Source organism: Sabethes cyaneus, chromosome 3 (assembly GCF_943734655.1).
Source record: "Sabethes cyaneus chromosome 3, idSabCyanKW18_F2, whole genome shotgun sequence".
Classification (NCBI taxonomy): domain Eukaryota; kingdom Metazoa; phylum Arthropoda; class Insecta; order Diptera; family Culicidae; genus Sabethes; species Sabethes cyaneus.
This window is the reverse complement of record NC_071355.1, coordinates 38,638,805-38,652,790: the sequence shown is the minus strand read 5'-3', so window position 1 is coordinate 38,652,790 and position 13,986 is coordinate 38,638,805. Positions and strand designations below refer to the sequence as shown.

The 13,986-nt window shown below is 42.7% G+C and overlaps 2 protein-coding genes across 2 annotated transcripts in view; one reads left to right on the top strand and one right to left on the bottom strand.

Moving 5' to 3' along the window:
* Window positions 1-1,937: 1,937 nt before the first annotated feature.
* The window catches only part of LOC128744262 (mucin-19), a 74,164-nt gene continuing 62,115 nt past the window's right edge, over window positions 1,938-13,986 (top strand). The window contains exon 1 of the mRNA XM_053841119.1: window positions 1,938-2,320. The gene's annotated coding sequence lies outside the window, so the exon portion shown is untranslated. The remainder of the gene's footprint in view (window positions 2,321-13,986) is intronic.
* On the bottom strand, window positions 2,338-3,850 carry LOC128739479 (uncharacterized). The gene is made up of 2 exons (XM_053834972.1): window positions 3,223-3,850; window positions 2,338-2,756 (listed from the first exon to the last, which is right to left on the bottom strand). The coding sequence occupies exons 1-2, from the start codon at window positions 3,848-3,850 to the stop codon at window positions 2,338-2,340; spliced, it is 1,047 nt and encodes a 348-aa protein (XP_053690947.1).

The following is a 13,986-nucleotide window of genomic DNA, read 5'->3' as shown; positions in this document are numbered from 1 at the left end:
ACGAAGCAGCAACATACCCTAACACTAGTTTTCCATTCTTCGTACCGATTAAACCGTCATTTCTTAGTTGGCTTAGGCTTAGTTGGGAATGTCTCCGTTTTGTTCAAAGTGGCGCTTTTTGGCGAAAGAAGGGGAATTCCCCATAAAAAGTACTTGCTACTTAGAGGGATACTCGTGTTGCTATTAGATATTTGGGAATGTCTATCATAGATGGTGCTGGTGTTCAGGCTAAATGTGAGATACGATAATTTTTGTTGATTTTTCTTCCATGAGTTATGTCTGTTTGTCTGTGACTGGACTATCCAGCTTTTTACGAGCCATTTTTTTTTCCATGTGTGGACTCATTACTACGACCAGTATAGTTGATCTATTGTAATATCGCCCGGGTGTTTGCTGTATGACCTCCACTGCATTTCTTTTTGCTATAATCGCTATTGAGTGAGCGATATGCTTATTAAATTTATGCGTGCTTGTGTGTATTGGAGTTTACCCTTCCTTCAAAGCTTGATCTACTTTACCCACTTATTCCTCGCTGCCAGCACTATCCCATATTATAGCCGTCCCTGGCGAGGACTCATTCGTACCTCTGACCAGTATACTTAACTATAGGAAAGACACTTGCACTGTCAGGAGGCTTCAATGGGTAAATATATCCAGCTTTTTACGAGCCATAATGGCGGACGTGTTCGTAACATTTGAACAGCATTTTTGACAATTACCTAATACATCGCACGTTTTCTTTCCGTACATTCCTTTAGTTCTACCGTGAACGCGCGGAAAGAAAATGTGCGATGTATCCAGCTTTCCACGAGCGATAATGGCGGTTATTGAGCACAAGTGGGCACAATCTTTTGACATTCATTGGAGGAGCGTCGAGTTCGCCCTGACGGAGTTACTATGGAAACATCCATGATTGTTTGTTGTTCGAATCAAGGTTCGAATGTAAAAATGTAAACATTGTTCAATTTTGCAGATCAGCTAAAGAGGAACATAAATGAACGGACAACAAGTTTTATGAATTGTGGCTTCGCAGTTTTCGGATATTTCAGGGAGAATGGCCAAATACGCAGCGGAAAGTTTCTTATCAAAACGAGACGCTGTTCGAGAGCAAACTTGGCAACGGTTCGACTAATATGAAGTTCAATGTTCACGTTTGCCTCTGAGTGCATTCGAATGTTTAATTCGCACGATTGTAGAAAGTATCCTGAGCCGGTGCTTTCAGGAAATTATGGCCACAAACCACTACAAAAGTTTGAATCCGTTCAATTATGTTCCACTTCAGCTGATCTGCAAAATGAAACAATGTTTATATTTTTACACTCGAATAACAAACAATCATGGATGTTTCCATAGTAACTCCGTCAGGGCGAACTCGACGCTCCTCCAATGAATGTCACAAGATTATGCCCACTTGTGCTCAATAACCGCCATTATCGCTCGTGGAAAGCTGGATTAGGGAAATGTCAAAAATGCTGTTCAAATATTACGAACACGTCCGCCATTATGGCTTGTAAAATGCTGGATACTCATACAGATTTTCGGTGAAACAAACTGAATTTTGCATAAATCTGTCTCCCGTACCTTTGCATATCGCTCTGCTGTTTGACATAAGCGACCACTCGCTTGTAAGCAAGTGGTCGTTTGCTTGCAAGATCTTGTGAGTCAAAAAGAAACGCCCGTGTCACGTCAGTTCGTCAGTGATTATGGCTCGTAAAAAACGGAATATGATGGATGTTCTTTGTGTTACGTACTACGTAAACAGTCCTCATTAACAGACCCGTTGGCGACTTGCCGGCAAACTTCCGCTGATCTTTGATGGCTTGGAAAATATGAAAATGAAACGTCACCCAACTGTTGCCATTTGACGGCAATGATGGAGAGTTTTGCTCTCATTGAATCGAACAGCAGCAGCAGTGCCGATAGTGATCCCGACAGGAAGAATAATTTTTATCGTCAATAAATGGAATTACAGGAGCAGGAAAGACTCTCAGCATCTTGGACTGACCCGTAGTGCAAAGAACTTTGGACCGGCTATGGAAGCCGGTCTGTCCTTTATACAGTGCGAACAAACAATCGAAAAACTAGAACAGGATGAATCCTTATAAGTCGCGATTGTGTTTCAGTGATTGACTTTCAACACCGGACAAAAGTAGTGTTATGATTAATTAAACCCCAAAACGTTAGATCGGACAACGTAGAATAGATTCAACAAGTTTACAGTGTTTTATTGCAATCCTTAAACAAAGACAAGGCTAGTGATTTTGCATCCCAAATCTAGTTAGGTGAAACAAAGAAAAAGTCTGCCTCCACCTCTATCAAGGTAAGTTTTTTCTTCTGCTAAACAATAGACGAAAACATTTCCTCGTTCGAAATTTCAATATCCGTCCTTTCCGGAAGCGTTCCGTCCCCTACTTGTATAAAATCCAGCTCGTTCGGATCGGCAAATGGATCTTCTATTGCTGGCTCAGACAGAAGCTGCACTCCTTCACTGGGTGGGGCCGCCGTTCGGTGCGTTTTACGATCTGGGGAAAGCAGTGAGCCGGTGGCGATGTCTCGGAAATTTGTCACTCCTGCTCTCGGTCGAAAGGATCCCGTCGCAGGGGCAACGTTCTCATTCTGCCACCATCGCCGGGGATCGTCGACGATGGTAATCACTTTCGGCTGTTTTGGTATCTTCTTCGCCGGTTGCGTTGAAATTCTTTTACGCTGATACTTACGCTTCTGCTGCTTGTTTCCGGATGTTGATGGTTGCGCTTCTGGAAGTAGTAAATGTATTGTTAGGTATAAGCGTTTGTGTAGTAATTTAACAATGAGAAAGATATTTTCGTTTCACAATTCCAGTAAAATCTGGCGTTAAGTTATTCTTTATACTTTTGAAGCTCTAATAGCGAATTTTTAAGAAAACCACTTCAAAACAGCGATTTTTCAAAAACCCATGAAGATTTAGAAAACGTTACGCAATTTATTAGTACTATTAGCACATACTCCGTGCTCTACCGAAGCTCTTTTTATTTCGATCAAACGTGATGTTCATTTAATTTTTTTATGAAATTATAGCAAATTGCCATCAATTAATTAGCGTGTGTTGCCATAAAACAAGAATCATTGTCACATCTGGATAAATTAATTATCCACAGGCCGAACAACTTTTCGTATTTCTACAACGGAATCTGAACCACGAATTGGTCATCAGCTATAAATTTTATAAATTAAGTTATGTACCTTTCTTCGACATTTCCTTTTGGTCTAATACAACCATATCCGGCGCGTTCAGCTGCGTAAGCGTCTTGTACAGATTCGCGCTGCCCAACGACTCCTGCATAATCGTACCACGTTCGTCCCCATCAGCTGCTTCGGACCCTGCCGTTGCCATCGGTTCTTGCGGCTGCTGGCATGGAGCTGGTCCCGTTATGGCAAAGTATTTTCGACCGTCATGACTCTCCTTTTGGTATATCGTCGCTACCACAGCAATCGTAAAACTTTGCGTTTCATTCGGTTCGCTTCGCTGCGATTCGCGAAAGTCGCTATATTCGGCCGCCTTAAGGATACTGTAATCCCCTTGCTCCAGCACTCGAACGATAAGCGGAATCTCGTTGATCATATGCAACACGGCAAAGGGAACTTCCCCTCTGGCCTTGGCTACCGTCATCGCCGCCGTCTTTACGGCAGGAATTATCACCGTCGTCACACTGGGTGGTGATATCGATTCTCTTTCCGCTCCGGTTTGACTAACCAGTCCGTGGAGTTTCTGCTGGTGCGACCTCAGTAGGAAGTCTTTGCCGAACAGTCCACCGCAGATGTCACAACGGTGCTCTTCCGGTTGCTGGCGTTGTTGCCTAGAACTGAACATTGTGTTCCGTACTCGATCCGTACGATTTGCAGAATTTATCTGTAGGGCTGTGTGGCTGTAGGACTTGTGCAAAAAACTTGGATTCTTGAAGCACACGGAAATGCTTGAAACGCAACGTGCACGATCACTGGATGACACGTGGCGTGTCTGAAAATTTTTGTCAAGTAAATAACGAATTATCCAAAATTGATATTTTTGTTGGGTTTAGCATTAGATAGAAGATTTAAAATAAATTAAAGCTATAACTAATATATAACTTACAAAATTTGCCTCAAATAAATTTGCCGTTTATCCTCGTAACGTACGTCGCAGAAACTGCTTTTGCGCTACAGTTGGACTTCGTAAGTTTGCGCCCGGTTGCTTAGATGGTTTTGATCGTTTCTCGGGTTTCTTGTGCTCAAGTTATGTCGCTTTTTTATGAACGGAGTTATATGCAAAAGCTTACCGCATACACGCAGAAAAATGATAATAGTTAGGAACCACGACTTAAACTGATTTTAGTCGTGGTTAGAAACAACAATTACGTGTTGTTGAGTTCAACTTGTATCATATTCTTGAATCAAAAAAATATTGTTTAAACTGAATTCATATTTCTTTTAACTCTACTAGATCGTTTATTAACCCAAAAATACTTATTTTTGATTCTACAATCTTTTCTTCGATAGAAACAAGCTATTACCGTGTACCCCCTCTGGAGTGAACTTCTTTAATCTGAATTGGTATGAATGCGTTCACATTAAAAACTGATGAAGCCATCAAGCGTCATACACAATTGACGGTTAAGTTGACCGGGTAAATTTGAAAAAAACAACTTAATTCGTTTCCTCTAGCTCAGCAGCTTTGGCAATATAGCTCATACGCAACTTATCTCTTTCTAGTACTCAGAATAAACCATTTTCGTTGAAACTGTCGAACCAATTTCCTTTTCTATAAACTGAATGTTCAGATCATCATAGGGTAAATTAACCGTTAGTGAGCGCTTTATATAGTGCTTGAGTGATCTTCCATGAATTATTTGGAACTGGTAACGCTAAACACCCAATACGAGTAACTTTTGATAAAGCCTAAAGAAATGCCAATTTATATTGCAAATCTTTATATTTTTCACAGTTTTTAAAACAGATTAGAATGTCCGTTTTCCTTTCATGGAACCTTGTGGATAACGACCGGGTCCATTACAAGAATTTTAGTGTATTTTGCATGGAGAGGGTCCGCTAATGGCGACATAAATTGCATTGTTAATCGTATAATAGATCCATGTCAATTTTGAGGCATTAATAACTAACGGGTGACAACTAAAATTTTGAAATTTTTTTCTCAAACTGTCAAAAAAAGACAAAGATACATGAAGAAGATCTTCGGCTGTTCGGCGACGCTTCCGTTTGATGTCGAAACAGGTGCGTTGTCAACTTTGCGAATGCATCTCTTGATTCTACCAATCCACTGTTTGCAATTCGTGGTTCCCCAGTTGTTTTTGTACACCAAGGAACTCAAAATCCCGAAGCAAACTTCAATTGGGCGCACTGAGACACATTTGTCTGGTCGTGGTTTTTGGGTACAAATGGGATCGAATGGGTATTCGGGAACGATTGTATTTTTTTTGCGTAATGCGATGATGCTCTCTCCGGCCAAAACACGTATTGTCCATCTGTATGATGTTTTTGTAGAAACGGTATCAAAATTTTCTTTCGCCTGGTGCACATCTTAAATGATGCCAAACCAGAGGGCTTATTATTGAAGGCACAAGAAAGAGAACGATGTCTTGCTGCGTCCATTAATTTGGCTGGCCTTCCACTACCTTACTTGCGAATAGTTGTTGGGGATCTTAGGATATGATAAAAAATCGAAGCCGCAATATATTCGCTTTTTAAATGTTGTACCGCATACTTTTTGCCGAGATTTATGCTGCAGTTCGTAGAAATGTACAACGTGCTCCCGAAATGTTTCTTGTTTCGACGCAATTTTAAGCAAAACTGGGCAAGAGATAAACAAACAATATTGACAAAAAGAGGAGAGAGAAAGCTAACACATACATACTCTCATTTCTCTCTGAGCTCGCTTTTGTTGAGTATAGGGGCCTCGAAAAAATTTCAAAATTTTAGTAGTCACCCGTTACATCAAATTTTCTTCGTGATGAATGCATTATGCTCATCGCCAGCTCATCAGTGATTTAAATTTTTACAATCGGTAACTGTCTCTTGTCCTATTCGCTGGCGATGAATCGCCGACACAAAAGTGAGAAAAACACGAATTGATTACGCTTACAAATTACAAACTCTCTCTCGGTATCTCTGTCTCACACTCATTGTTCATCAAAATGGTTTCAAGATCTAGTTAGGATACGGGAGGGTATTTCCAGCACACTAAGCGGTAGCCTGAACAATATTCAGGAATTACGTTGAAACTATATTCATTCGAGACAAGATTTTCGTACCAGTTGATAGAATAACATTTACTGAATATTGGCGTGTATTTTGGTCTTAATAAAACGCTACTGAATTTGAGTTATAGTCGCGAGAACTGATGAAGTCGCTGCGGCTAAATTGACCCCATTTTCTATAATGGTGTCTGTGTTTTTTAAATCCGACCGGCCGAAATAGCCAGCACAGGAATTAAATCCTCTTCAAAAACAGATCAAAAAAGAGACCGATCGATAAAATGTCGCTATTGCCTACATTCCGGGCTCATTGAAGATAATTAGTTTTGCAGTGACCACAGCTTGCTGCTGGCGCTAGTGTATCATTGAATCGTTCATGTACATTAGCGCCAGAAGCAAGTGATTGTCACTCAAATACTAGCTATGTCAACACGATACAAGCTTTTCAGGCGTTTCATGCTTCACATATTGGTAGTAGTGTAAATAACGCACCATATACTGGAATTAAAAACAAAATGCTGCTAATGGCTAGTGAATGAAAATTGATTTATATTTTCATATCAGACGGGAATTTTTGTGTTCTTCCGTGAAAAAAGAAGTAGAATTGTTCTGTTATACCATATTCACAGCTGTTTAGTTTCTGGAATAAGTAAACGTGATCATAATTGTGTGTTTTCCAAACCATCATCAAGAGCGGATACGCGTAAGCGATTGCTGCTGGTTTTTTCAGCCTGACTACGTGCCAGTGGAAAAGCAGTGGTTTTGATGTTTATTGAACAAAATTTAGCAAATTACTTACATTTTTTGAAAATAATTATACCACATTAAAGCTTATGAGTGCTACATTCATTTCAGTATTGTTATATAGCGGCAAAGTTTTTATTTGGGAAAGCGCAGCAAAAAAGGGTAATGTATGCCGAATTTACTAGCGTACTGGAAATACCCTCCCGTACCCTACAATGGAATCCGGAGTGATTCGCGATTGGGGCGCAACTAGCAAAATGTAAACAAATCGCCTTAAAAAGACTGATAATATCCATAGCAAGAATCCTTTCTTCTGTTTTAATCGATAGAATTATTTAAAACAAGTTTTTAGTGAAAGCCTATCCAGCTTTTTACGAGCCATAATGGCGGACGCGTTCGTAATATTTGAACAGCATTTTTGACATTTCCCTAATACATCTCACGTTTTCTTTCCGCGCGTTTACGGTAAAACTAAAGGAATGTACGGAAAGAAAACGTGCGATGTCTTTGAGAAATGTCAGAAATGCTGTTCAAATATTACGAACAGGTCCGCCATTATGGCTCGTAAAAAACTGGATAGAATTGTTTAATCAAAACACAAGACAATTCGCAGTTCAGCCTCTTTCATTGTTATGAAGTAACAGGCTTATTTCCAAATCGTTTTGTAAACAGGCGTTAGTAAAGTGTGAAACTGCGTTGTTTTCATGACACAGGCGCATGTAAACAGGCGAAACTAAATTTAAAAAATCAAAATAAGGCGAAACAGAGTTGGACGAATCTCACTTTCAAAATGCTTTGAGGCTCATTTTAAGGGGTTGAACCAGAAAACTTAGATTTTGAGCTTGAATGCACAGATTTAAAGCAATATTGCTGTGAAATTATAGGATTGCTTTATTCTACACCAATTTATGTTTTCAAACTCGATTTTTGACACGTTTATTTAAATTACGACTTGAAAATGTACTTGCAAATTATCAGTGATATTCCTCTTCTTCTTCAGCAGCATAGAACCGGGATGGCTCGTGCTGTTTCAAGCACTCGTCTCCATTCACCTCGGTCTTGTGCCACTCGTCGTAATTGCCTAGTCGTCTCAGAAGTCGCAGCCATCGTGCACGTTGGGCCCCCCTGTTCCTGGTGCCGGTGGGGTTGTTGAAGAGGACTATTTTTGTCGCACTGTCGTCCGGCATCCTTGCGACGTGTCCGGTCCACCGTAGCCTGCTAACTTTCGCTAGATGTACGATGGGAGTCCCCCGAAGCAGTGACTGTAGCTCGTGATTCATACGCCTCCGTCACTCTCCGTTTTCAGTTTGTACTCCGCCAAATATCGTCCGCAGCACTTTCCGCTCGAACACGGCAAGGGCGCGTATGTCCTCCATGAGCAGCGTCATGGCATTTTTGATATTTCCCTAATACATCGCACGTTTTCTTTCCGTACATTCCTGGAAGTTTTACCGCGAACGCGCGGAAAGAAAACGTGCGATGTATTAGGGAATTGTCAAAAATATCGTTCAAATATTACGAACACGTCCACCATTATGGCTCGTAAAAAGCTGGATATTTGGACAGCATTTTTGACATTTCCTAAATACATCGCACGTTTTCTTTCCATACATTCCTTTAGTTTTACCGTGAACGTGCGATGTATTTACAACATGTCAAAAGTTCTGTCCAAATATTACGAACACAGATTATGCGGTTCGCCATAATGGCTCGTAAAAAGCTGGATATCAGCACGTTACCATGTCGCTTGTGTTGTAACGCAAAATGATCTATCCAGCTTTTTACGAGCCATAATGGCGGACGAGTTCGTAATATTTGAACAGTATTTTTGACAATACCCTAATACATCGCACGTTTTCTTTCCGTACATTCCTTTAGTTTTACCGTGAACGCGCGGAAAGAAAACGCGCGATGTATTAGGGAATTGTCAAAAATACTGTTCAAATATTACGAACTCGTCCGCCATTCACTTACACTTAATCAGCTCCAGGCCGTGGTTTCCTCTGCTGTACGAAGAAGTCGTCTCCATTCTACTCGGTCCATGGCCGCAATTCGCCACCCACGTAGTCTACGTAGGGTCCGCAAGTCGCCTTCCACTTGATCGATCCATCTTGCTCGCTGCGCGCCCCGCCGTCTCGTTCGAGCCGGATCGTTATTGAGAACTTTTTTAACCGGGCAGTCGTCCGACATCCTCACGACATGTCCAGCCCATCGCAGGCGACCGATTTTTGCGGTGGCAGCGATGGGTGGTTCCCTAAGCAGCTGATGCAATTCATGGTTCATTCGCCTCCTCCACGTTCCGTCTTCCATCTGCACTCCGCCGTAGATGGTGCGCAACACCTTCCGTTCGAAAACACTAAGGGCGCGTTGGTCCTCCACGAGCATAGTCCATGTCTCATGGCCGTAAAGGACTACCGGTCTAATCAGCGTCTTGTAGATTGTTAACTTCGTGCGGTGGCGAATTTTGTTCGATCGCAGCGTCCTACGGAGTCCAAAGTAGGCACGATTTCCTGCCATAATGCGTCTTTGTATTTCTCTGCTGGTGTCGTTGTCTGCGGTAACCAGTGAGCCCAGATACACGAACTCTTCTACCACCTCGATTTCATCACCGTCTAAATGAATCCGGGGAGGGAGGTCAGCATTCACTTCTTTAGAACCTCTTCCTTTCATGTATTTTGTTTTCGATACATTAATGACAAGTCCTATCCGTTTGGCTTCAGCTTTCAGTCCGATGTACGTTTCCGCCATCCTCTCAAAGGTACGTGTAATGATGTCAACGTCGTCAGCGAAACCAAGAAGCTGGACGGACTTCGTGAATATCGTGCCACTCGTGTCTATACCCGCTCTTCTTATCACACCGTCCAAAGCGATGTTAAACAGCAAACATGAAAGCCCATCACCTTGCCGTAACCCTCTTCGAGATCCAAAGGGACCCGAGACTGCCCCTGATACTCGAACAACACACATTACTCGATCCATCGTCGCCTTGACCAATCGCGTTAGTTTATCCGGAAATCCGTAGTAGTGCATAATCTGCCATAGCTGATCTCGATCGATCGTGTCGTACGCCGATTTGAAGTCGATGAATAAATGATGCGTGGGCATGTTGTATTCGCGACATTTCTGCAACACTTGCCGAAGCGCGAAAATCTGGTCCGTGGTGGCACGGGCACCCATGAATCCCGCTTGATATTGCCCCACGAACTCCTTTGCAAATGGTGATAGTCGACGACATAAAAGTTGGGAGAGTACCTTGTAGGCGGCGTTCAACAGTGTGATTGCGCGGTAGTTGCAACAATCCAACTTGTCGCCCTTTTTGTAGATCGGACACACGATGCCTTCCGTCCACTCCTCCGGTAGTAGCTCATCCTCCCAAATCTTGACAATGGCCCAGTGCAGCGCTCTAGCCAGTGCGTCACCACCGTATTTCAGCAGCTCGCCGGGTAGCTGATCAGCCCCAGCCGCTTTATTGTTCTTCAGCCGACCGATCTCTTCTGCTACCTCCTGGAGGTCAGGGGCTGGTATTCTGTCGTCTTCTGCACGTGCTCCAAGATCTATTGCCATATCGTCACCTCCATGTTCAGCTACATCGCTGTTAAGGTGCTCGTCATAATACTGCTTCCACCTCTCGATCACCTCACGTTCGTTCGTGAGAAGATTACCGTCTGAGTCTCGACACATATCGGCCTGCGGCACATGGCCTTTGCGCGAGCGGTTTAACTTCTCGTAGAACCTCCGTTTATCGTTAGCACGGCACAGTTCTTCCATCGCCTCGCGATCCCGATCTTCCTGTTGGCGCTTTTTCCTCCGGAAGACCGAGTTTTGCCTGTTCCGTGCTTGTTTATATCGATCCACATTCGCCCTCGTACGGTGTTGCAGCATCCTCGCACGTGCTGCATTCTTCTCCTGCACTAATTGCTCGCATTCGCCGTCGAACCAATCGTTTCTCCGGTTCGGATTCATTGTACCTAGTGCGGCTAGTGCAGTGCTACCGATGGCGGTCTTAATGCCTTTCCAACCATCTTCAAGAGTTGCTGCGCCAAGTTGCTCTTCCGTTGGTAGCGCTGCTTCCAGCTGCCGCGCGTATTCCTGGGCAACTCCGGTGACTCGTAGCTGCTCGATGTTGGGTCGCGGCGTACGACTTCGACGCGTGTTATGCACATTGGCGTAACTAGGGGGGGGCTAGGGGGGGCTAAGCCCCCCCTAGAAGATATTTAGCCCCCCCTAGAAAAATTAAGCTGGATTTTTAAATTTAAGAAAAAACTATAGTTAGATAACTTTACATAATAAAAACTTGAGAGTAATTTTTATATGCATCACAACTTAAAGTTCCTATGCATCAATATACATTTAATTTTAATATGCCAAGGGAATAAAATGGTCGAAAAAATGCCGGGGGCTATAGCCCCCCCTAGAAATGAGCGCTAGTTCCGCCAATGGTTATGCACCGTCGAGAGTTTTGAGCGCATGCAAACTGCAACTAGGAAATGATCCGAATCTATATTCGCACTGCGGTAGGTGCGAACGTTTATAACATCAGAGAAGAATTTACCGTCGATTAGAATATGGTCAATTTGGTTTTCTATTCGTTGGTCTGGTGATCTCCAGGTGGCCTTGTGGATATCTTTGCGGGGGAAGAAGGTACTTCGGACTACCATTCCGCGGGAGGCTGCAAAATTTACGCATCGTTGGCCGTTGTCGTTCGTTGCGGCATGCAGGCTGTTTGGCCCGATTACCGGTCTATATATAGCTTCCCGTCCTACCTGCGCGTTCATGTCACCGATGACGATTTTCACGTCCCGTCGCGGACAGCCATCATACACCTGCTCCAGCTGCGCATAGAACGCCTACTTCTCATCATCGGGTCTCCCTTCGTGTGGGCAATGCACATTGATGATACTGTAATTGAAGAAACGGCCCTTAATCCTCAACTTGCACATCCTTGTGTTGATCGGTTGCCAACCAATCACACGCTGGCGCATCTTTCCCAGTACTATAAAGCCGGTTCCCAGCTTGTTGGTGGTGCCACAGCTCTGGTAGAAAGTAGCCGCTCGATGCCCGCTTTTCCATACCTTCTGTCCTGTCCAGCAAAGTTCCTGCAGTGCTACGACTTCGAAGTTTCGGGGATGTAATTCATCATATATTATCCTATCGCAACCCGGGAAGCCGAGCGATTTGCAATTCCATGTCCCGAGTTTCCAATCGTAGTCCTTATTTCGTCGCGTGGGTCGACGCCGATTGTTCCGATCCCTATTCTCGTCCGCCATTATGGCTCGTAAAAAGCTGGATACTACAGGCGGTATTGCTGTTGCAGTTGGAAACCGTAATAATCGACGTCCGACATTCGGTTTTATTCTTGTTCTGTGTGTCGCAACTACGTCGCACGTGGTGTGCTGAATAGCGCATCAATGTGCGATCACAGCGCACCACGTTCGACATAGTTGTGACACACAGAACAAGAATAAAACCGAATGTCGCACGTCGATTATTACAGTTTTCAACTGCAACAGCCATATGTAAACTACAGATGCGCAAAGAGCGTAGCACAAAACACCAATCGAGGCTCCAAACGAACAAAGTAAACAGACTGGGTCTTCGTTGTGTTACGTGTAGTCAGGGAAGACCAAGTTTTGTAATCCACCTGAAATGTCAAAACTTAGACCACAGACTAACAGACGTAACATTGAAGCCTCATTCCAACGTCAATAAAAACGATCATTTCAAATTTTCGCTTAAGCTCAGACTCAAATACCAGTCGCTACGCGAGAACGCCGCTCGCCTGCGTTGACGCTGTTGTCAAATACAAGTAAATTTATAGCATTACTAAATTTGTAGCAAACTACTCTGCGTAAATGAAAAGACTGCACCAGGTGATAGTAGTATTTTTTGCAAGTTTTAGGGGTGTCAATGAAACGATGTTTTGTCAGAAAATTTGTTCGAAGTGTTACGTCTGTTAGTCTGTGCTTAAACTATTGATTTACTATCAACATATCAATCAGTTATTCTCAATTTACCATATAATGCTTTAAAAATTTCAATTGACTTATTTCCGATGCAAAATATGCGTCGTAATTTCCGATATTCCACGGGCATTCCTCGCGATTTACGCAACTTTCTGCTGATTATATGGAGGTCGATCCAATTCTGACTGATTTCCAAAATTGTTTAAATAAAGTAAACAAAAAAGTGTTGCCGAAATACGTAGTTTTTCTCTTTGCGCGTCTGTACTTTATCCAGTTTTTACGAGCCATTATGGCAGACCGCATAATCTGTGTTCGAAATATTTGGACAGAATTTTTAATATGTCGTAAATACATCGCACGTTCACGGTAAAACTAAAGGAATGTACGGAAAGAAAACGTGCTATGTGTTTAGGAAATGTCAAAAATGCTGTCCAAATATTACGAACGCCGTCCGCCATTATGGCTCGTAAAAAGCTGGATACTAACATCCTGTGAAGAGAAATCAGAGGCACGTGAAAGTTAAGTAACAAGTGCCTTCGGACATAACGTGTAACGTATTAGGAAATTTTTTTTTGTTTCGTTGGCACACGTTTGAAGAAGACTTATCCAGCTTTTTACGAGCCATAATGGCGGACGTGTTCGTAATATTTGAACAGCATTTTTGACATTTCCCTAATACATCGAACGTTTTCTTTCCGTGCATTCCTTTAATTTTAGCGTAAACGCGCGGAAAGAACGTGCGATCTATTAGGGAAATGTCAAATATGCTGTTCAAATATTACGAACACGTCCGCCATCATGGCTCGTAAAAAGCTGGATAATTTTTGTACTTTGTGTTTAGGAATTAAAAAGTTTTCATTTCTAATATCCAGCTTTTTACGAGCCATAATGGCGGACGTGTTCGTAATATTTGAGGAGCATTTTTGACATTTCTCTAATACATCACACGTTTTCTTTCCGTACATTCCTTTAGTTTTAACGTGAACGCGCGGAAAGAAAACGTGCGATATATTGGGGAAATGTCAAAAATGCTGTTTAAATATTACGAACAC